The sequence below is a fragment of the Lonchura striata genome, chromosome 10 (genome assembly GCF_050655825.1).
Source record: "Lonchura striata isolate lonStrDom1 chromosome 10, ASM5065582v1, whole genome shotgun sequence".
Lineage (NCBI taxonomy): Eukaryota > Metazoa > Chordata > Aves > Passeriformes > Estrildidae > Lonchura > Lonchura striata.
The window spans coordinates 24,058,658-24,081,874 of record NC_140712.1 but is presented as its reverse complement, the minus strand read 5'-3'; the positions used below and the strand labels follow the sequence as shown (position 1 = coordinate 24,081,874).

The following is a 23,217-nucleotide window of genomic DNA, read 5'->3' as shown; positions in this document are numbered from 1 at the left end:
CAAATGACATTTCCCCCACGCCAGCTGCACTTCCAGGCAGTTTCTGCTGTTGGATTTCTTTGTTTCCCAGTCCCCAGAGGTGTTTTTGCTGCTGATCTCCAGCAGGACAATGAGAATTTCAAGGAGCAGCCAAACCCCTCAGCCCCCCTGGATTCCTTCCAGGACCTGCCCATGCAGAATCCAAGAGGGGCTGGCTGCTTTCCCTCCTCACCCCCTTGGTCCATCCCACCCCACCAGGCTGAGACAAAGGATTTAATCCATTTTTGATGGATTAAAAATCCTCAAATTCACCAGGCTGGTGATTCCTAAAGTGCCTAAAGAAGGAGATCTTGGGATGTCCATGGAATCCATCCCTGCTAAGAAAAAATCCCACTCACGGATTTTTCCAGCCCTGGGCCATGGAATGATCAAGGTGGAGTTACTGGAAGGATTCCCTGACAAGAAAATCAACCAGGATGAGGAAAATCAGCTCTTTTCCATCCAGGAATTCCCAACCTGGCTGATAAATCCTAAAAACCAACAGGCAACAAAATCCCTACCTTAGCTGGACCTGTACTGTGAAGTCACATTTGGTCCCAGAAATATCCCTGGAAACAAGAGGAAAAAACGGATTAAAATATCCTGCTTTTGACAAGATTCCTCAGTATTGCAATATAGATTCCCCAGGAGTTTGCTGGAAGTTCAATTAATGGAAAACACTTCATTTTGACACAAAGAATTGGAAAATTCCCAATTTCAGGTATGTATGATGTACAGCAGACTTTGCTGCTCCTGCTCAGACCACCACTCTCAGGAGAGGTTAAAAAGAAGAGATTTTAATTTTTGAGGCAAATAAATAAATTTGTGTCTGACCTCTATTTTTGTGGGGGCTTTTGTTTGATGTTTTTTTGTTGTTTTTTCTGGGGGAGGGTTATTTGATTTTGTTTGTTTGCGGGGTTTGTTTGCTTTTTTTCGTGGGGGTTTTTGGTTTGATTTTTTGTTTGTTTGTTTTTTGTTTTGAGGGGGGTGTGGTTTCCTGGGGTCATTTATGTGGGTCTTTTGAATTTTTTAGTGATATTATACATATAATATAGGTAATTACAGGTATTTTATATATAATACAGGTATATTAGAAAGAAAATTCTGATGGGTGCCCACAAAGTCACAACTTTGTAATGAATTAACAGAGAAACTGATGGCAAGGAAAAGCTGCAGGAAGAAGAATTCTGGATTTGCAGGGAGCTCAACCCCAGAGAAACCCACCCAAAACTCACTGGTGGGGTCGAATTCTCTCCTCCCCACACAAGGAGACACACAAATCCCCCAGAGGAGTTTCCCCTGCTGTTCCCAAGCAGGGCTATGGGAAGCTGGGTGGATTTGGGGTGAGTTATTGTCAGAATCTGGGGTGTTGATGATTCTGAGGTTGTAAAAGTCTCTGTCTGTCAGCCCCCTGCCAAAGCAGAAATCATAATTCCTCTGTGCTGGTTTCCAGGTTGTTTATTCTGTTGATCTCTCACATGTTCTGCTGCCCTGCCCAGCTCTGTCCTGCAGGGCAGCGTGTGGGGCTCTGCCCTCAGTGGGATGTGACAAACATTAAATACCAGAAACTCCCTGGGCTGCATTTACAAGAACGTGCCAATATCTGTCACCTACGTTGGACAGTGTGTCCCCAGCCTGAACCAACAGAAAAATGCCAACACCACAGTGAGACATGGAGGGCATGAAGGAGGAGAAAAAGGACAAGGCACACCCAATTTCCTCCAGCTTGTCCCCTTTGGACCCCTCATCTAGAATCCTAAAATTTGACTTTTGCACCCGTGCCACACTTAATTATTACTGATATCAAACCCTCAGAGCTGGTAATTGATCCTGTAAGATTGAAAACTCTTTTCCATGGACAGAGATCACAGCCAGTGTCTCTGGGGCTCTGTCCAGGGGGTTCTGAGCCCTGCCAGGGTCCTGGGGCAGCCAGGGGGAATTATTTGGATTTCAGTGCTTTGGCTTTCAGGGCTGCTGAGCCCACTCACATGGAGCTGCTGATCTGCTGCACTTGCTGCGGCGTCAGCGCGAAGGCGAAGCAGGTTTCCCGAAACCTCTGGCTGTTGTCTGAGGCTGCAAGAGAGCAGAAACATCAAAAAGCAGCCAGGACAAGCAGGAAATAATTCAATCAAGTCAGAACACACGTTTTTGGAAACTCCAGCAGCATCAGACACATCTGGCTCTGAAGAGCTTTTGAGGAAGTTGCTGTTGGAAGCGTCCTGTAAATAAAAATACAATGAACAACATTTATATGCCTGTAAAATGTACATTAAAATAGGGATGGAGGTAACAGCAGAGCTGAGGCAAATCAAGGCTTTTATCGCTGTAATTCCACGTCAAATTGCTCTGATATGAAATAAAAATTCATCTGAGGATTCTCAGCAGTCACTTTTTTATTTCCCTCCGTGCACCAGATCAGGCTGGGCCTGTCAAAGTTCAGAGAGGGGCTGAGCACATCTCACATTTCACTTGGAGGTTTTATGGACTTCAGTGCACCAAATCTACCCAGAACAAGCCCAGAACTCGTGAGACCTGCAGCTATAAAATCTGATTTTAAAACCTTCCCACTCTGTGCCACGGCACTCCAGAACCAAACAGTGCTCAAGAGGAAAATGCTCCTGCTGGAAATTAATGTTAAATATCCCTGAAATCGTGGTTGTAGCCGAAACACAGCCTTTCACAGGGCCACTGCTGCAATGAAAAGGGTTTTTTAAATAATAAATTGAAAGAAAGCATCGTCTCCCAAGAGAAGGATTCCACACACTCACCAACACACATGGAATGAAAAGCTGCTTGTAAGTTGCACTTCAATCTCATTATTCTTCATAATTTTGTAAGTTCTGAATAAATTTGTAAGCTCTGAATAAATATGATATAATATAAATATTCTGAATAAATAAATAAATATCATTTTCTGTGTGATAAGTTTCCCATTTTTTGCTTTACTATAATGCATTCCTGACTCATCCCTGAGTGACAGCTGAGTGAGGATTTCAGGGTGAGAATTGAGATTTTGTTCCAAGCAGCGTGTGGTGGGCCGGAACCAACAATAGCAAAGACACCGAGTGTAAATATTACAGCAGGAGCTTCCCAAAATTCCATTTTTTTATCTTTCCTGCATCACACTGCTCCAAAAATCCCTGATTTATCCCATTATTTGCTGTCGTGCATGAGCAGGAACAGGGACATGGAGCTGCTGTTCGGAATCTTTGAGAAAGAATGAAGTTTTATAAATATCTCAGATTTCGAAATGCATTCGTTTCCTCCCTGCTAGCACAACGTCTGCAGGAAGCAGACACAATGTACACAATTAACAATGAAAATCTGCTTCCACATTGGCTCTTCCATAGAATTTGACACCTATTTTTAGCTATAAATGGCAGGATCACAATTACAAACTCTAATTAACAAAAGCTGAATTAGCGAAGCTCATGCAGAGAAATGAGGGAATTCCAGTTATTGTTTCCTGCTTTTCCATGGGTTTTTCTGCTGGGTTGATTTTTCTCCCAGGTATTATTTGTTTTAGCCTGGAAATTGTCAATTTTGGCTTTGTTAGAAAAGTTCTGGAAGGTTTTTGGGAACCTTTGGTGTGAACTCCAGTACTTCATTAATTAAAAACTGCTGACTGCTTAACTAAAGCCACCTTCATTTAAAGCTCAATTATGCAGAGAAGCCAACCAGCAGCTACCAAAATTCCTTGGATTTCCCAAGGTGGAAAATCCATCTGCCCATCTTTTTTTGCAGCAGCTCCAATTTTGGGAATCCAGCAGGAAAATAGGCAAACGGGAAGAACTGGAATTGTGTGCAGCAGGAAAAATGTGACAAAGTTGGACCAAAGGCTCTGAAATTCCATGTTTTTCCCTCTGCTCCTGTGGATAACAGATTTATTTTTACTAAACTGTGATGTGAAAAGTGGGGTTCGAGCTTCCATATTCATGGAATCACTGAGTTATCACAGCTGGAAAAGACCTCAGAGCTCACCAGGTTCAACTCCTGATGAACCACCTTGGCAATGAAATCAAAATCTGGTTTTTGAGCCCTTGCAGCGATGGTGATTCCACACTTCCCTGGGAAATCTGCTCTCCCAGGAAAGGAATATTTCCTAATATTTCCTGGTCAGATTACAGAATTTATACATTTATTTGGGAGAAACCGAGGAAGGACACCCCTGAGTGCTGCCACGGGGTCTTTCCCTCCTCCAGCTCTCCTCAGGAGCCTCTGCTAGAACCAAAAACTAAATTCAGAAAGGCCTCTGCCATTTCCTCCTGAGATTTGGGGTTTTTTTGTGTTTTCAGTGTTTTTTGTGCAGCCTCAACAAGGAGACTTGGAGAGGGACTGAGCCAAGGGTTTAAATGGTCAGGGGGTGGGGTTGGGTGGGATTTGGGAAGGAATTCCTCCCTGGCGCGGTGGGGAGGGGCTGGGATGGAATTCCAGAGAAGTTCCCTGGATCCCTGAAATGTCCAAGACAAGGCTTGGAACACCCTGGGATAGTGGAAGGTGTAGGGATGGGATGGAGATGGGCTGGGATGGGATCCCTGGGATGGGACCCATGGGATGGGATCCACAGGATAGGGATAGGATGGGATCCATGGGATGGAGATTGGGATGGGATAGGGATGGGATCCATGGCATGGGATGGGATCCATAGGATGGGGATGAGATCCACAGGATAGAGATGGAGATTGGGATGGGATGGGATGGGATGGGATGGGATCCATGGGGTGGGATCCATGGGGTGGGATCCATGGGAAGGGATGGGATCCATGGGAAGGGATGGGATGGGATCCATGGGAAGGGGTGGGATCCATGGGAAGGGGTGGGATCCATGGGGTGGGATCCCTGGGATGGGATCCATGGGGTGGGATCCATAGGGTGGGATGGGATCCTTGGGATGGGATCCATGGGGTAGGGATGAGATCCCTGGGATGGGATCCATGGGATCCCTGGGATGGGATCCATGGGGTGGGATCCATAGGGTGGGATGGGATCCTTGGGATGGGATCCATGGGGTAGGGATGAGATCCCTGGGATGGGATCCATGGGATCCCTGGGATGGGATCCATGGGGTGGGATCCATAGGGTGGGATGGGATCCTTGGGATGGGATCCATGGGGTAGGGATGAGATCCCTGGGATGGGATCCATGGGATCCCTGGGATGGGATCCATGGGGTGGGATCCATGGGGTGGGATAGGATCCCTGGGATGGGATCCATGGAGTGAAATCCATGGGGTGAGATGGGATCCTTGGGATGGGATGGGATCCACGGGAAGGAATGGGATCCCTGGGATGGGATAGGATCCCTGGGATGGGATAGGATCCCTGGGATGGGATACCTGCGATGGGATGGGATCTAGGGGAAGGGATGAGATCCCTGGGATGGGAGGGGATCCCTGGGATGGGATCCATGGGATGGGGATGAGATCCATGGGAAGGGAGGAGATCCCTGGGATGGGATCCACAGGAAGGGATGGGATGGGATCCCCAGGATGGGATACCTGCGATGGGATGGGATCTAGGGGAAGGGATTAGATCCCTGGGATGGGATGGGATCTAGAGGAAGGGATGAGATCCCTGGGATTCCATGGGATGGGATCCATGGGATGGGAGGGGATCCCTGGGATGGGATCCCCGGGATCTCAGCTCCCTGCCAACCCCACCCCAAAGTATTTCCGAGCTCCCGAGAGCCGGAGCAGAGCGGGCGCAGGGAGGGGCCGAGGAAGCTCAGCTGAGCTCTGCCCAGGCTCCTCAGGACACAGCTCTGCCCCTGGCAGCTGAGAAAGGGACAAAATCCGATTTTTCTTTGTGGTTTTCTCCAATCTTCTGCCTTCTCACCTCCTGATGCCCCCACGTGTCCCTGCAGATCTGCTTACCCTACAGACCACGCGTGAAGATCCAGCAAACCACAGCAAAGAGAGCTCTTCCCTAAAAACCAAACTCTGCCATCATCTCCGCCTCCAGCTCCTCTCTTCCCAAAGATCTGAGACCCTGCAAGGCAGGAACACTGGGAATTTGGAATTTCAGAGGGCAGAAAAGATGACAGATTTCTGTTAATTCATCTGGTGTATCTGCCCTGCTTAAAACACCAAACAGATCCTGGCAAGTCAAGCACATATAATTTACTTTTAGAAGTTCAGGAAGATGATTAAAACCAGAAAAATATTAAATTTTAGACAATAAAATCATTCTGATGGCTACGAACGCAACCATGCCCTGCAAACAATGATTATTATTTAACAAAAGAAAGGTAAAAATAGATCTGCAATTGAAAACCAAGAGGATGGAAATAGAATTTATAATCCAATAAAGCTGGAATCAGGCCAGGATAACAGAGTTAATATGGACATTCTTCAGAAAGATGCCAGGAATGTTTCTGGGGGGTTGGGTTTGTTGTTTCTTTTCCAAAACTATGGTTTATTAAATATTAAAACATTTTCTTTTGCACTGTGAACGCAACAGAGCTTGGAAGAGTCAAAACTACTAAAAAGCCACAGAGTTTCTTCTCCCAAACTTTTCTTTTCCTAATTTCATCGCCACCATTTCCAGGCTTACCTCACTCCAGGAATGATCCACGATTAACCGAGGGACAAAATTATGCCTTGCTGGTTGTGGATTTTCTTAAAACACTTCACTGAGGTAAAAAGTTTTCCAAATTTGAGGGAAAACTGTTTTAATATATGGTATTCGCATGGCCAAAGCACTTAAAATTAACTGTTTTAATATATGGTATTCGCATGGCCAAAGCACTTAAAATTGTATAGGAATGGAAGTAAATAAATATAACTATAACTATAAATATATTATAAATATAAATATATTATAAATATAACTATAAATATATTATAAATATAAATATAAATATAAATATAAATATAAATATAAATATAAATATAAATATAAATATAAATATAAATATAAATATAAATATAAATATAAATATAAATATAAATATACATATAAATATAAATATACATATAAATACTACGTGTATCCACAGATCACCTGTTTAAAAAATAAAAATGATACAGAAAAGCCATTTTCTACTAATTCTGCTCTTTATTTTGGAAAACCCCTCCAGCACCAGTGTGAAAAAAAGAGCCCAGCTTGAGTGGCTGCATTTTCTACAGCTCTAAAAATATTCTGTTCCACCTCACCAGTACCCAGGGTTAAAAATAGCCACACAATCTTTCTGCAGTAAAATACCTCTTGCTGTCTTGAGAAAAAAAACACTCTCTGAATTTCCACTCAGGCACCTTCAAACCCTTCGGGAATTTTTTGGGATCACGGAGTTGAGGTTTTGGCGCTTCCTAAACCCCAATAAACCGAGGCTCACCTTCCCATCAGCATCACCAATGCTTAAATACGAAGGGAATGTATTAAAGAAAGGCTTGGACTAAAATTAAACTTGTGTAAAGTACACAAGAATTATCGAGGATATCACAAAATGGGCCCTTTCCCAACGATTCCCAATAATTGTGTTTATTTCCAAAGGCAAAAAGAGATGTAAGGAAGAGGATGAGGAGCAGAGGAAATTTTTGCTGTAAGAAAAACAAGAGATGCCCAATTGGTAATTCACTAATGGCCTGGATTAGCTAAATTTGTCCAAATTTTAACCAGAAATGTGGCAAAGCTGCCTGGGCCTTCCTCAGGAGGGGCAGCTCTGCTCCCTCGGCCAGGGACAGGAGGGTTTGGGATTTGGGGTGGGAATCAGGACAAGTTCCTCCCCAGAGGGTGGTGGGGAATGGGACATTCCCAAGAATTCCAGGAATATTTGGGTAATGCTCTCAGGGATGCACGGGGGGGACTGGGCTGGAGAATCCTCCCCAGCTCAGGGCATTCCCCAGTTCTTGTTTTCCCTCCCCACACAGGTGAGGTGCCTCATTTTGCTTTTCCTTTAAACATCAAAATTATTGATTTATATCCGCTCCTCTATCAAACACTGCTGCAAACTTCATCCCCACTCCCCAGACGGACCAAAAACCGTGCACAGCAAACACCTGAGCTTTGAAAATGTGAGAATTCTGAGAGGTTGGACTGCAAAGCCTGCTGCAGGGCAGGGAATCCAGGGAATCCAGGGGGATCCAGTGCCCAGGGATCCATTCCCTGCTCTGGGAGCAGCAGCCGAGGCTGTGCTGGAGCTGTGGAGCTGCACAGTCCTGGGGGTTTGAGGGAGGAAAATGCTGAGAGCATCCACCTTGATGGGGGAGCTCATCTTGATGCTCTGGGAAGGCTGAGCTGGAGCAGAGGCTGGGCAGAGTCACAGAACAAAGCAGGGATTTATTCAAGGATCTCCTCCATGGATCCACCTTGGGCAGCACCAGAGCCCAGCCAGGGCTGCCCCAGGAGGAACCAAAACGGTCCCAAAACGGTCCCAAAATGGTCCCAAAATGCACGAGCGCTCCCGGGGGCTCTCCCTGGGATCAGCTCTGCTCCATTGGCACCTTGGAGTTCATTGTCCCATTCCAGCTCCAGCCCAGGCAGTCCCATCCTTGTTTTTCTCTCTCCAGCCCACAGTGTTTGTGCTCCTGGGCTGAGATTTGGATCATTGTCCTTGGTGCCCAGCTGGAGCAGGAATTGTTTTGTCCCTGCTCTGTGCAGAGAGCTCAGCATCCCCTGATGTGGAGCCCAGACCCACATTCTAAAGCAGCACAGAATGTGAAAAATATAAAATCTAAATCTGAGGGATCCATCTCAGGATGCACCGTGAGGTGTTTAAACCCACCCCAAATTCTGGAGCTCTCTGGTTTATTTACACACCAGCACTTCCTGCCTCTCACCACAACCCCTGAGCCCCAGGCTCGGTCACCTCCTGCAGCCAGCAGCACTTGCAGCCCACACCCACCATTCCCTGCATTTCCTGCTGCATTAAATGCAGCTGGAGCGAGCAGCACGGGGCTGGGAGCAGATCCCCTCTCAGTCATCACTAAATCCATCCCAGCCCATGCCAAAGCAGGGCTCTGCACCCCAAAATCCAGCACCTGACATCCCTCTTTGTAGTTTTCTCTAATCTTGAGATTTTGGGGGGTTTTTTTGTGTTTTCAGTGGTTTTTGTGCAGTTGATGCTGCAGCCTCAAAGAGGAGACTTGGAGAGGGACTGAGTCAAGGGTTTAAATGGCCAGGGGGTGGGGTTGGGTGGGATTTGGGAAGGAATTCCATGCCCTACACAAGCTCAGGGATTCAGGAGATGTGAGCTGCAGAGCCAAGAGAAATCCCAAATTCCCACTGCTTTTAGTCCCACCCTGGCCATTCTGCTTCATTCCATGAGCGCAGTGGATGCTGCCTCCTTGACCTTTCCAAACGCTTCAAAGCCACTTGAGGGGAAGCATTTTGGTGAGCACCCAAATCCTTCTTCCCCTGATGAGCCCTTCTGCCACCCCACAGGTGCCCACAAACACCCTGAGAGGGGGGAAGTGCCAGGGCCACGCTCTACACCTTGGAGCAGGTGAAAAACTGAAGCCTGGCTCTGGTCAGCTGCTGCATTCATCCCTTTAAACCAATTTTAGATTCTGTCCAACTCACAGTTAATCCTCAGGAGGAACAGGCAGAGCCACCCTGGGGCTGGGAAAGGAAGGGAGTAAAGAGATGTGAAGGAGCTCACTTGAAATTGTGCCTAAAGATATACATGAAAATAGCCTGGAAATACTCCAAGGGCTACAATTAATCCATAAATATTACGGATTTTAGAACTCTTTCTGATATGTTGTATAAACAGAACACAGAGGGGATCAGCTGGAAATGATGTGCAATTGGACAGACATTTATGTGGTTATTCTTTAAATCATTCCTGAAGACCTGCAGGAAGATCAGGGGACACTTCCATGGCCAAACTCTTCACCCTCCCAACCACCTCTGTGGATGGATCCCAGCTCTCCTCTCCTGCATCCCTGGATCTCACCTGAGCCAGCATTTTTCCAGAGGGAAGGAACATCACAGGATCCTCCTCACTCAAATTCAGCCCTTGATTCCTTCAGACACCTGAATTACACCCCACAGCTCCAGTGCTGCTTTCAAGGGCTTTGATATTTTGACTTTTACTCCTAAAAGCACCAAGTCAGCCACTTCAAAGGAGCAGCACAGAGGCAGCACTGCCCTGTCCCTGGCTCTGGAGAAGTTTTCCTCTCAAGGAGAAAAGATTTTTCCTCAGAGATGGGATTGTTGGGCCTGGGAGATGGGATTTGTCCCTTGTTTGTCCTAACTCAGGATATTTTATATTCTCTGGAAGCCAAGTGGCTTCTTGCTGTGTCTGGAAACATCTGTGTCCTCTCAGGGCCTGGAACCTCGGGACATCCATGGCCTGACAGGACCTGGAACCTTGGGACATCCATCTCCTGGAATCCTGGGACATCCATGGCCTGTCAGGACCTGGAACCTTGGGACATCCATGGCCTGGAATCCTGGGACATCCATGTCCTGTCAGGACCTGGAATTCTGGGACATCCATGTCCTGTCAGGACCTGGAACCTTGGGACATCCATGGCCTCTCAGGGCTTGGAATCTTGGAGCATCCATGTCCTGGAATCTCAGGACATCCATGGCCTGAAAGGACCTGGAACCTTTGGACATCTGTGTCCTGTCAGGACCTGGAATCTCAGTATATCCATGTCCTGGAATCTTGCTCACAAATATCCTGACAGGGCCTGGAATCTTTATCAGGGATTGGAATCTTGTTCATCCATGGCCTGGAACCTCAGGACATCCATGGCCTGTCAGGACCTGGAATCCTGGGACATCCGTGGCCTGGAATCCTGGGATATCCATGGCCTGGAACTCTGGGACACCCATGTCCTGTCAGGACCTGGAAACTTGGGACATCCATGGCCTGGAATTTTGGGACATCCATGGCCTGGAATCTTGGGACACCCATGTCCTGGAATCTCAGGACATCCATGGCCTGGAACCTTGGGACATCCATGGCCTGAAACCTCAGTGACCTCAGCTCCAAGCATGAGGAGATTCAGCAATGAGCTGAAGAAAACCTGAATAAATCAGTTTTTTTAGGAGTTACCCAGTTGCTTAAAGCCCTCTCAAAAGAAACTCTTGCCTGTGGAAAGCTCAAGTGAGGCCCAGCACATGGAAATGCAAATAAAGAGCCCCAAATGTGCTGTAATTCCAGCTCAGCCCCAGCACTGAGCCAATATTTCACCCCGTTCTTGCACAATTAAAAGCTGCAGGGCCGGAAGTCAGAGAACTCAAAGCTGAGTTGAGAATTTAGTGTTTTGTTGAACTTCCTCCCACAAAGTACATTTCAAAAAAATAATAAACACAGAAGACAGTAAAAGCGTGACTTTCATATAAACCATAATAGCAATTGCACAGAGCACGAGATCAGCTCGCTGATAGAGAAAAAGGAGAAATTCTTGCCAAGCAAAACTTTGGTGGTTTGCAGCCCAGCCTTCTCGTGCACTGAATTGTTTAATTGTTTAATGGCTGTACCTTGAACTGCAGGCACCCTCAAGATTTTAGGCAGCTCAGCTGCAAGATCTGGCTCCGAGTCTGAGGCACCAGGATTGCTCACAGCCACAGGAAAATCCATGGGAAGTGCGAGGCAGGGTGGGAATCAACCCCCGAGGGGGAAATCCTGCTGCTCACAGAAATCCTGGCAGTGGAGCACAGAAATGAAGGAATTAAAGTGAGCCCTCCATCAAGAGAGCCTCGCTGGAAGCTCTGATGGAGCTGGAATTCTGCTGCCTCTGAGGGATAACGACTGATCTGTGCCTCTTTCCTTCCAGGAGGCTGCAGGTAAAAAAAACAAAATAAATAAAAAAATCTCATTTCTCTGGCTCAGATCCAACTTCCAGCGCTGTGTTTGTATCACTGAGAGCTGAAGCACAGCAAATAAACTGCAGGAGGATGATCCTGGTGCCATTTGGACCGGTTTTACACAGGAGGAGAGCTCACAGCCTCTTTAATCCTTTCAATTGGGGAAATAAAAAAAAATAAAACAGCTTAATTTCCCTTACAGGTAAGTAAAGACCCCTAAGCCAGTTAAAATGTTTTTTGGAACAACTACACAGCTCCCAGCAATTAGGAATGACATTTGCTGTAACAAGAGGCGTTTTTAAGATGCTGTTTAACTATCTCATGTCCCTTCCACAATAATCTAGCAAATTCAGGGCCTTGCTCCTCACAGTAAACACATTTCAGCACACAACAGAGATCTTATCTGTGTGTTAGGAGTTACTTTTAGAAAATGTGCTTCAAAAACAACCAATTAGCAACGCCTGTGCTCCGGGGGCTGGAAATGGGGGAATTAAGTGAGAGTTGCAGCTTCACTCAATTCTCCTCTTTGGACGCTGTCAGGAAAACAAGAGGGGCACAGGAATAAGGGCATCCCTCAGAGCCAGAGCGCACAGTTTTCCTCCAAAGATTAAAAAACCAACTTATTAAACAATTCAGCTCACTGAAAATGGTGGTTAAGAGAGCTGCAAGCAGACATTTGGAGCACGAGGAGCTTTCCTGGCTGGCTGGGACACAAACCCATCCCATCCCCATGTTCTGCTCTTGGCAGAGGGCGACCAATAAATGTGGATCAAATTCAGCAGCTCCGCTGCAGAGGAACAAATGGCTCTTTGTCTCAGCCCAGCAAGGGCCAAGGAGCACTGGACAGGGCCTGGGCTGCTGACAAGGTGATCATCAAAGGCTGGACGCTGATCTTGGAGGGCTTTTCCAGCCTCAGGGATTCTGGGATTCAGCCAGCTGTGCTCCAGAGGTGCAGGGATGCAGAAATCCCTGCATCCCATCAATGCAGCCCAGCACATCCCTCTGAATCCCAGGCTGGAGCTGCATTCAAATAGAAGAATTTCTATTTCCTCCTTTTGTTCCTGTTTTATTCCTTTTTTTTTTTCCCTACAAATAAGAGCAGATTTCACGTCCTTATCTGTTCCTCGCATTAGCTGTGTGCTACCCACCCACACGAAATATTTGGGTACAGAATGCCTGCTCAAGTGCCCTGCTGGGCAACTCCCTGCCCTGAGGCTGGCTCAAATTATTGCTTCTTCATCCAAACATGCTGCTCAAAAGGGACAGAAAACTGGAGCAAACCTCCCCCAGCTGTGCCACCTGCACTTGGGAACAACCAGGGGCAATCCCAGCACCCAGGGGTGCGCTCTGCCCTCTGTCACGTCATTTCAGGAGGGTGTGAAATTCGAATTATACGAATTCTCTCTCACACACACATTTTCTTTCCCTTCTGTTTCAAGCAGGCAGGGAATGATTCCAAACCCCACATCGGGTCATCAGTTCATCCTTGTGGGGGGGGGACGCAGAGTCAATTCAAAAGTCCTTTATCCCTATCCCATGAGTAATCTGATGGGAAAAAGCAGGCAGGAGATGCTGAAGCACTGGCTAAATTCCAGGTTCTGAGTGGCTGCAGCAATCTCTGCCAGTGGAAAACAAACCAGGGAACCCACACACGGGACACTGGAGGGAACCCACACTGCTGGCAGCACGGAGAAGGATGCCCAGACCATCTGGGGAAAACGTTCTACAAATTATTTCAGATTTTGGAGTCAAAGTATCAGTAAATGCACAAATGCAGAAAATGAATCTGAGTGTGAACAGGCTGGGATGAATTCCCACAGGAGCTGTGGCTGCTCCTGGAGTGGCCAAGGCCAGGGATAGTGGAAGGTGTGGGGATGGGCTTTGAGGCTCCTCCCAACTCAAACCATTCCAGAATTTTATGATGGATACTGAAGCTCTTTCCCCAAACTCTCAACTGCTTCAGACAAACAGAATTCCCACACAAAAACAAGCCCCAAATATTCCTGAAGTTACCAGAAAGGCCAGGGATTGCTTCCAAAGGCATCTCCTTGGAACTGAAAATGGAAAACTTCCATTTTCTCCCCCTGACACTCCACACAGGGGAGAAACATCCAGCAGGGAGAGAGTGGTGATGATCCCTGATTTGGGGTGCCCTGTCCCACTCAGAGCTGCCAGCAAAGGGCTCTTCCCACATCCTGAATAAATAAACAAATGCACACCACCACTCCTGCCCTGGAATGTCTTGTGGGAATTAAACCTCACCCTGCAGGATTCCTGCTGTGAAAGTGCTGAGGCACATCCTGAGCACCTCATTAGGTGCCAGCACCCAGCACTGCCCCAATGGTTATTCAGTAATTAATTAGGGCTCGGGTCAAAGCTAAACAGATACGGTGCACCTCTGCAAACACCAGAAAATCCAATTACCAAAATCTCTCTGCTTCTCCCTCAATTACAGCAGCTAAACCAAAAAAATAGGTAAAATATTGTGCCAGATTCTTCAGAAATGCACAGCCAACCTCAGCAGTCACACAACAGGTGGAGAAACCACCTGAAAAAGAAAATAAAAGAAAATCTAATTACCAAAATCTCTCTGCTTCTCCCTCAATTACAGCAGCTAAACCAAAAAAAATGTAAAATACTGTGCCAGAGCCTTCAAGAATGGAGAGCCAACCTCAGCACTCACACATCAGGTGGAAAAAACACCTGAAAAAGAAAATCTAATTACCAAAATCTCTCTGCTTTTCCCTCAACTACAGCAGCTAAACCAAAGAAATAGTCAAAATACTGTGCCAGACCCTTCAGGAATGCACAGACAACCTCAGCACTCACACATCAGGTGGAGAAACACCTGAAAAAGAAAATCTAATTACCAAAATCTCTCTGCTTTTCCCTCAATTACAGCAGCTAAACCAAAAAAAATGTAAAATACTGTGTCAGAGCCTTCAAGAATGCAGAGCCAACCTCAGCACTCACACATCAGGTGGAAAAAACACCTGAAAATAATATTACAAAAATCTGGTTTTCCCTCAATTACAGCAGCTAAACCAAAAAAATATGCAAAACACTGTGCCAGACCCTTCAGGAATGCAGAGCCAACCTCAGCAGTCACACATCAGCCTCCCACACCCCCAGACTGTCACTGGAGGTACCTGCTCAGCTTTGTTTACAAGGGATTTCTTCTGCAAAGGACTTTTTTTTTCTCACTCACCCACCCTCTCTCCCCAGATCTCCTCTCACCAATCTGCTCCTCCCACCAGCAGGGAATTTTTCCTGGGGTTTTCGAGCCAGCAGAAGGTTCCACCACACCGAAATAACCTAAATGTCTGCTGCATCTAGGCAATAGTGAAGGGTATTAGGAGTTATCCTTGCTGTGGAGCCAGGAAAATCAACATTATATCTCTGGGAGCACCAGATTCTCCTCAGCAGCTCCACCAGTGATTTACACCTTCACACAAAAATCAGCTTGCAAGGAAAGTAGCCACAGCTGCAAAAGAACCCTAAATTCAGATGCTCACACTGTAATGGATCCAGCAAATTTCCAGCCTGGCAGTCCTTCCAGCATGGATGAGAACATTCTAGAAGCCTGGCGGATTTGGGGATAGCTCTGTTTGCTTTGGGTTTGTTGGTTTTTTTAATAGTGAAGCCCTGTGGTTTATAGAACTACTGAAAGCAGACTGTTTTTTTTTTTTTTTAAGATTTAGTTTGTTTTTTTTCTCAAAGCCCCCCCTTAAAAATAACGGATGTTTAAACCATATTTAGAGGCTCGGCTAAAGCAACTAATGAGTGTTAGGTAAGATGTTTCTCCATGCAGAACAATCTGTTCCAAAAGTTCCCAAAAATAGCAATTCTCTAAACACTGCTGTGATGCAATATTTAACCCCTTGCTGACAGCAGCAGCTGAAATGTGACCGTTTCCCCCCCCAAAAAAACACGAGGCTGCGGGAGCTCTCCTTACCTAGGCTGGTAGGTTTGATCAGCTCGTCCAACAAGTCGTAAAAAGGGAGTTTCTGCAGCTTGATGTCGGGGTGCACGGGGTGCAGGGCCGAGGTGAGGTGGGGCAGTTCCAGTTCGTGTTTGGGTCCCAGCAGCGAGACGGGGAGCAGGGGGGACGTGGCGGGGTGGCCGTCGTAGCCCAGCTGTGGAATGGTGGAGGGCGACAGCGTGGCCGGCATGGAGCTGGAGTGCACGCTGGAGATGGACAGGTCTGCCGGGGTCATGATTTTCTGGGGGAACCTCCTCCTATAGAGTTCTTTGATTTTCATCTGGACGGCGGGGCTGCAGCCAGCCTTCAGCAGGTGCAGGGCTTTGGTCAGCAGTTCGTGTTTGCGGCCGTGCTTGTTCCTGCCCGCGTAGCCCAGCAGCACCTGCAGCTCCGACACTCGAAGGCTCATAACCATTTGCTTCAAAGAAACAAAACAAAGGGTTAGCGTGGTGCTCACCAGGAATAAAACAAAGGGTTAACACGGTCCTCACCAGGAATAAAATAAAGGGTTAACACGGTCCTCACCAAGAATAAAATAAAGGGTTAACATGGTGCTCACCAGGAATAAAAGGTTAACAGAATCCTCACCAGGAATAAAACAAAGGGTTAACACAGTCCTCACCAGGAATAAAACAAAGGGTTAACACGGTCCTCACCAGGAATAAAACAAAGGGTTAACACAGTCCTCACCAGGAATAAAATAAAGGGTTAACAGAATCCTCACCAGGAATAAAACAAAGGGTTAACATGGTCCTCACCAGGAATAAAACAAAGGGTTAACAGAATCCTCACCAGAAATAAAACAAAGGGTTTACAGGTGAATTCCAGAATTCTCACCAGAAAGAAAACAGAATTAACAAGTGGCTTCCAGAATCCTCACCAAAAATAAAACAAAGGGTTAACAAGTGAATTCCAGAATCCTCACCAGAAATACAACAAAGGGTTAACAAGTGAATTCCAGAATCCTCATCAGGAATACAACAAGGGGTAACAGAATCCTCACCAGAAATAAAACTGAGTTAACAGGTGAATTCCAGAATCCTCACCAGAAACAAAACAAAGGCTTAACAGCTGGATTCCAGAATTCTCACCAGAAATAAAACAAAGGGTTAACAGGTGACTTCCAGAATCCTTACCAGGAACAAAACAAGGGGTTAACAGAATCCTCACCAGAAACAAAACAGAATTAACAGGTGAATTCCAGAATCCTCACCAGGAACAAAACTGAATTTACAAGTGACTTCCAGAATCCTCACAAGAAACAAAACTAAAGGTTAACAGCTGAATTCCAGAATCCTCACCAGAAATAAAACAGAATTAACTACTGACTTCCAGAGTGCTCACCAGAAACTAAACAATGGGTTAACAGGTGATTTTGGCATCCTCACCAGAAACAAAACAGAGTTAACAGGTGAATTCCAGAATCCTCACCAGAAATAAAACAAAGGGTTAACAAGTGAATTCCAGAATCCTCATCAGGAATACAACAAGGGGTAACAGAATCCTCACCAGAAATAAAACTGAATTTACAAGTGAATTCCAGAATCCTCACTGGAAACAAAACAAAGGGTTAACAGGTGATTTTCAGCACCCTCACCAAGGTTCAGAACCTTTCACTTCAAAGAACCAAAACAGAGAATTAAGAGGTGCCTTCAGCTCCCCAGGGACACCAGAGAGGGCTTGAAGCCCATCGAGCATGAAGATTTTCAGGGCCCTGGGCCACTGCTCTGCCCCTTTTACAATGCTCATGTATTTAATACAATGTTCACACATTGAATTCAATGCTCATGTTATTTATTACAATTCTCAGTGTTTATTTTCAAGTCTGCAATGAGAGATTTTTAAAGGCATTTCCATTCTGTGGGCAAAAAGCTGAGAAAAGGACTCAGTGCAAAATAAAGGTTAACTCTAATTATTTTTGAATAACTTGCTAGGATCTTTCCCTGCTCTGGCTGGATGTAAAAGCAGTTGTACACTGACAATATCCAAGCTGTGCCAATCCCCAACTCCAAACAGCAATTCCAAGTGCCTCCCTCAGTTTCTGCCATGCAGAACTGATCCACACAGGCTGAAAGGAAGGAGATCAATGACATTAAAACAGAGTGAACATAATCCCATGTGAGCCCCTGTCACCATTCCTGGGTTAAAGGAAACTTCCTCCCATTCCACCTCTGCTCTTCTCCCAGCGGAGCTGCCCATCCTGTTTGGATGGGAGCTGGGCTTTGCCCTCGGTTAATTAGCATCTTCATTAAAACAGCCATTTAGTGCCTCCCAACAGGATCTAATGAATCACACCGGTACAACTTGTCACCTGTTTCACTTCTCCAGGAACTGGGAAAAACACTTCCCAAACCAGTGAAACCAGTAATCACCAGTGTGCATCAACTGGGCAGGTAGGAGCCAGAAAATCAACTTCAGGGCCTGGTTTTGATTGGAAAATACATTTCAGTGCTTGACAGGGGCCTGCTCATCATCAAAAAGGCCTGAGACACCAGCTGGAATGAGGATAACCCTGCAGAAGTCTGGATTCCCAAGGAATAATGAAGAAATGCAATGCCTAAAACCCATGGATGTGACAGGCTGACTTCATCTTCTGCAGGAAAGCATGAAACTCCCTGAATATTCTGTAGCCAATCCCAGATCTGATTCCAAACAACACTTGATGGATGGATTTGGGACCCAAGCAGCTAATCACACCAGGGAGGGTTCTGCAACTTCCCAGCCACTGAAGGATGAGGACCCAAACCAGAATTTGCATTTATAATCTCTGAATTTGACTACAAATGCTCCCATCCTCTCTTGGTCCTTCAAACTCTGCAAATTCTCAAACATTGCTCTGATTTTTTCTCACGTCAATTCTCAAACCTGAAGTGCCAAGATTAGAAAGGTGCTACCCCTGGTTTTAACAAAACCAGCCCAAAACTCCCATCATCTCCTCAGAGCTCCAGCACCTGCAAGAGATCTTCAGTGCCCAGGTGTCCACGGGAGGATTTCCCTCCACTGAAACTGCTCCTGGTATTTAAAAGCCCTAAATGAGATGATTCATGTCTTTGATGAGATCTGCAGCAGCCACACTGAAGTCAAATTGGTCACAAAATTTCTGCTCTGCTGAAGCACAGCTCGAGAACCTCGCTGCAAATCCCTGCTGCAGCCTTCCACAAAGCCTTTGGATAGAACTGGAGTCGTTTTATTTCCCTGTATACCCCAAGAACCTTCTTCACACTTCACTCTGAGACTGCCACAGAGCCACTAATGAGAACAGACGAGGTACTTGGTAAGGAATGAAGATGTCTTAAAAGAATAAGGCATTTCAGCTCCAATCTGAAGTGTTGACAGCTGAAAGGAAAGTGAAACAAATAGATTTGAAACATGGAAAAACACTATTTATAATGCTATACAAACACTTCTTCAACAGAATGAGTAGTTACAGCTGAAGGGTTTAATGCCATCACCATTAAAAGTCACTTTCTGAACAGGCAGAACCTCTCAGAGCTTCACTCTGTTCTTGTTTTGTGATAAACTCCCAGGCTCAGCTTGCCAAGGGCACAAGAGGATGAAGAAATAACTGAGGAAAGGGAGAAGCTCCTGCTCCACGCTGCCTAATTTCCATTTTTAAGGTAAAGGCGAGCTGGAATGAGCACACAGAGAGCAGGGACCATGCTGGAGCCAGACTCAGAGACCAAAACAAACAAAGTCCCCACATCTTCCCCACCCCGGCACATTCCTCACCCACGGGGACAAGAACAATTCTGTTTGCAGCGGTCAGGGCACTGACAGAGCCATCCTTTAAACCAGCAATAAAGCCCTGTGGGTTTATTATACTTGTATAATTTAGAGATAAAGCTTTCATCCACATCGCAGGGAGGCAATGCCTCGCACCTTCCCCACCTTGCACAGGGCACTGCCAGGGAGGGGATGGTGTCCCTGGGAAATCCAGCTGGGAAATTCTCCTAAGACACCAACAGGAGAATTCCTGTCCCCTCCTCCAACCCAGCTGTGGTTTGCAGGACCCAACCTGTGGGAAATGGATTTGTAAGAGAGAAGAAATGCTGGTTCAGAAATGCCATGGAATAGGACAGACATCGTTGAGAGAGAAAAGGAACTAGAAGAAGTTTCAAAGGATGGCCTTGCAAATAAAACTAGATATTTTAGAGAAATAGAACTTTGAAAGATGCATTGCAGCAGGACCCACAAAGGGTAATTTTAGATGATTGGCTTTAAGGCATTTACAGCATGGTGTGGCTAAAGCTGATAGACCAAGAAACACTTATAGTGCGTTGTAATTAGGAAACTTCTGATTGTGTTGGTGTGAATTGTAACACCTGTATTGTCTCACCCTTCTCATGACACTGAAAATGGAATTAAAGTGTTTAAACACCTCTTGGTTGCCCCACCTCTGGGTGAGAAAAGGGCATCATCTGACACCAACCCAGCTCCACCAGCAGAAACCCAAACCCTCTCCATGCCCTGATCCATGGTATCCTGACCCTGGGCCAGGCAGGATAACACCGCAGGGAAACCACCCAAGTGCTGCCAAACACAGCAAGAAAATCCACAAAAAAGCCTCAATTTCTCCAGTTTTCTCTGCCACATCCCAACTCCAAGCCCTTGCCGGCTCAGCTGCAGCAGCAGAGCTGAAGGGCAAAGACACAAAGAGTTTTGGTGCAGGAAATGTTGCTTTTCTTTCCTGTTGCCTGCAGCAGCGGAGCACAAAGATCACTGGCACCTGCCAGGTACAAACCCCAGCACAAAAACTGCCCCCAAATAACAACAACAGCAACCCACCCCCGGCTGCTGAGCACAACTTCCAAAATGTTTGGCTTGCTCTATCCTAACAGGAAATAAAGTCACCAAACAACAACAAACAGCTGAACTGCAGGGAAATGAAAGGCCAGGCCCAGCTCCCAAGGACTGGCTGCAGAGAAATCCTGCAGACTGCACCTCCAGGTGTTTAGTTCTGGGAATATTCATTCCTGCAAACAGCACTGCACGAGGAATTGATGTTGTTTAGCTCTAAAAAGGTTGAGGTTTTGGCACCCGGCTTCAAATTGAAAGAAATTTTCAAGAAATCCCAGCATCAAGCACACAGTGGTACTGTGTGTTCCGGTACTGAGAGAACACCCAAAATTCAAAAAGAGGATGAGGATGGTGAGAAACATTTTTCAGAGAGTAAAAGCTGGAAGAAGCTTTCCAGACATCCAACTTAGCTGGGGATGGTGGCACATTCCTGTCCCGAGTGCCTGCAAAAGCCTTCCTGGAGCGAGGAGGGGATCCCTGAACACGCCTCTGACATTTCCTGCTCCACAACCCAGCCCAGCCTCACATTCCTGCTCCCTCAGATTCCTTATCCTGCACCCCAACTGCAGCACAGCCTTCCCAAATCCCTCCCCAGCATCCCCAGCACTGTCTGGGTGAGGGGGGAAAGTGCCAGGCTGTTTTGCCACCTCCCTTTTTCACCTGTCCAACCTGGGCTGTTTTCCTGGCTCCCTCATCCCAAGCATTTGGCTGCCATTCCTGCTGCTGCAGGAATCCCAGATTTCTGTTTGTGTTGGGGAAACACTCTGAAACAACCCACCTGGAAACAAGGAGCATTCCCACCAAGGAGATCTGGGGAGAAAATAATTTAAATACATGGGAGTCATCCATGGGCAGCACTGATGTCATTCCCCTCAGGAATCCCCAGTGATTATCCACAGGGAAGGGATGTCCTACCCACAGCTCCTTCCCAAAATAATCAGGATTTTTTTTAAAAAAAAAAAGCTTTTAGAGATGAAAACTGGTTTTCATCAAGAACCATTTACTTGGATTTTCTCTGCAACAGCAACGGCAAAGATGAAATTTGTTTTTCCACACAAACCCAGCTGTCCCAGCCAAGGAAAGATTCCCAAACTAAACTCACGGAATTCCAGCCCTCAGCACAGCTTAACAGCCCAGAGCACTTTCAGGAGTTGCATCTTGTCTCCATCACCTATGGAAGCTGGGAATTAAGCTTAAAAATAAATAAGATACAAGTGTTGGTGCCTCTGGATAAGAAATTCCCTGGATAACCCGTGGCTGGTCTCACAGGCACTGATTATTCGGGGAAATAATTGATGAACTTGAATTATTTTCCCCATTTTTAGAAGGGAGGGACTTGTCTGAGAGGTGAAAACCAGGCAGAAACCAGTATTAATTTGTATTTTTAATAAACTGAGCAGCACCCACAGAGTGATGGACAAGACTAAACATTTTTCACCCATCCAGCAGCACCAAAACTGCCCTCAAAGCAAAATATTCAAATCCAAGTTTAGTGGCTCCAAAAAGGATATTTCTCCAGTTATCAGCCCTAGGATATATCAGGAGAATCCAATGAGTTATTCCTGGATGTTTATAATAAGTAGAAGCAGGGAATAAGCTCCAGAACATATTTAAATTATTTGCCAGAACAACAAGAAGCATTTGGCTTGGGCCCACACCACATTCTGTGCCTAAAGCAATCCAGCAGCTCCTCCCCAATCCTCCAAGCATTAACCTGAGAGATAAGGGGGAGAAAAAAACAGGAATGAAAAAAAAAAAAATCACCTCAAACCCCAGTGAAAAGATAGAAGAGAATGAGAAAAAAAAGAGATAAAAAAAGAAGATCATCAATTTATAAACAGGAATTTCAGGCAGTGACAGTAAATTTCTGGTTATTAAAACCAGAATTTAGAGATCTTTTAGAAATTAAGTCATTATGACAGAAGAGAGCAAGCCAATTCCTTCAAAGGTGAAGGACAACACAAATGGAAATCTCCCCCTTATGAAAAAGGAATTCTGCAATCACTTCCAAAAGATAGGTTAAAAAACTGAAATTGATCTTTTTTTTTGTCTAATAAAAGCTACAAGGAAGTGTCAGAGAGTATGGAAATGGTTCTGAATTAATCCCAGCAAACTCCAGGCCCCAGCTGTAAAAATACAGCTCCTGCAAGCTTTTAACCCCTGAGAGGAATGTTCTGGAAAAGGGACTCACACACAACTCTTGGCTCCTTGGGTATTTGAGATCTGTGATCACGGAGGTTAAAACATCCCCATTTTTAACAACCCACATCCCCTAACCCCAAATCCCACCTGCAAGGCTCTCCCAAGGAATCCCTCGAGGCTGAACTATGAAAATGTTGAGAAAACTCCCAAAACCCTGCAGGAGAAGGGAGTGAAGCAAAGCTGGAGCTGCCTGAAACTTCTGCCTTTGTCCCAGCAGCCACAACAGCCACAGGTTGCAATTCAGAGCAGAGCAGAGGCAAAGGCACAGCAAAAAATCATAAATATGCAACATCCTCCAGGCTTTAAGGAGGGTTTCGTCAGGAAAAACTCCTTTTTTTTTTGGCTGCAGTGGGAGCTGCAAGGGTTTTGGAATGAAGGCAGAACTAGAGGAGTAAAGGGACAAGGCAGCTGCAGGTATAAATATGATTTTGTTGTATAAATATGATTTTGTTGCACATA

The 23,217-nt window shown here is 45.9% G+C and overlaps 1 protein-coding gene and 1 long non-coding RNA gene across 4 annotated transcripts in view; both read right to left on the bottom strand.

The window, feature by feature from the left end:
- The window catches only part of PIAS1 (protein inhibitor of activated STAT 1), a 58,836-nt gene that overhangs the window by 16,022 nt on the left and 19,597 nt on the right, over window positions 1-23,217 (bottom strand). For all 3 annotated transcript variants that reach the window (XM_077785954.2, XM_085589036.1, XM_085589035.1), the window contains exons 2-4: window positions 15,733-16,177; window positions 2,007-2,091; window positions 540-587 (exon numbers count right to left, since the gene is read on the bottom strand). In XM_077785954.2, coding sequence (XP_077642080.2) covers window positions 540-587; window positions 2,007-2,091; window positions 15,733-16,177 — 578 coding nt within the window. The remainder of the gene's footprint in view (window positions 1-539; window positions 588-2,006; window positions 2,092-15,732; window positions 16,178-23,217) is intronic.
- LOC146766559 (uncharacterized) lies at window positions 2,787-15,726 on the bottom strand. The gene is made up of 2 exons (XR_014957724.1): window positions 10,704-15,726; window positions 2,787-10,536 (listed from the first exon to the last, which is right to left on the bottom strand). It is a non-coding gene; the product is annotated as an uncharacterized LOC146766559 (long non-coding RNA).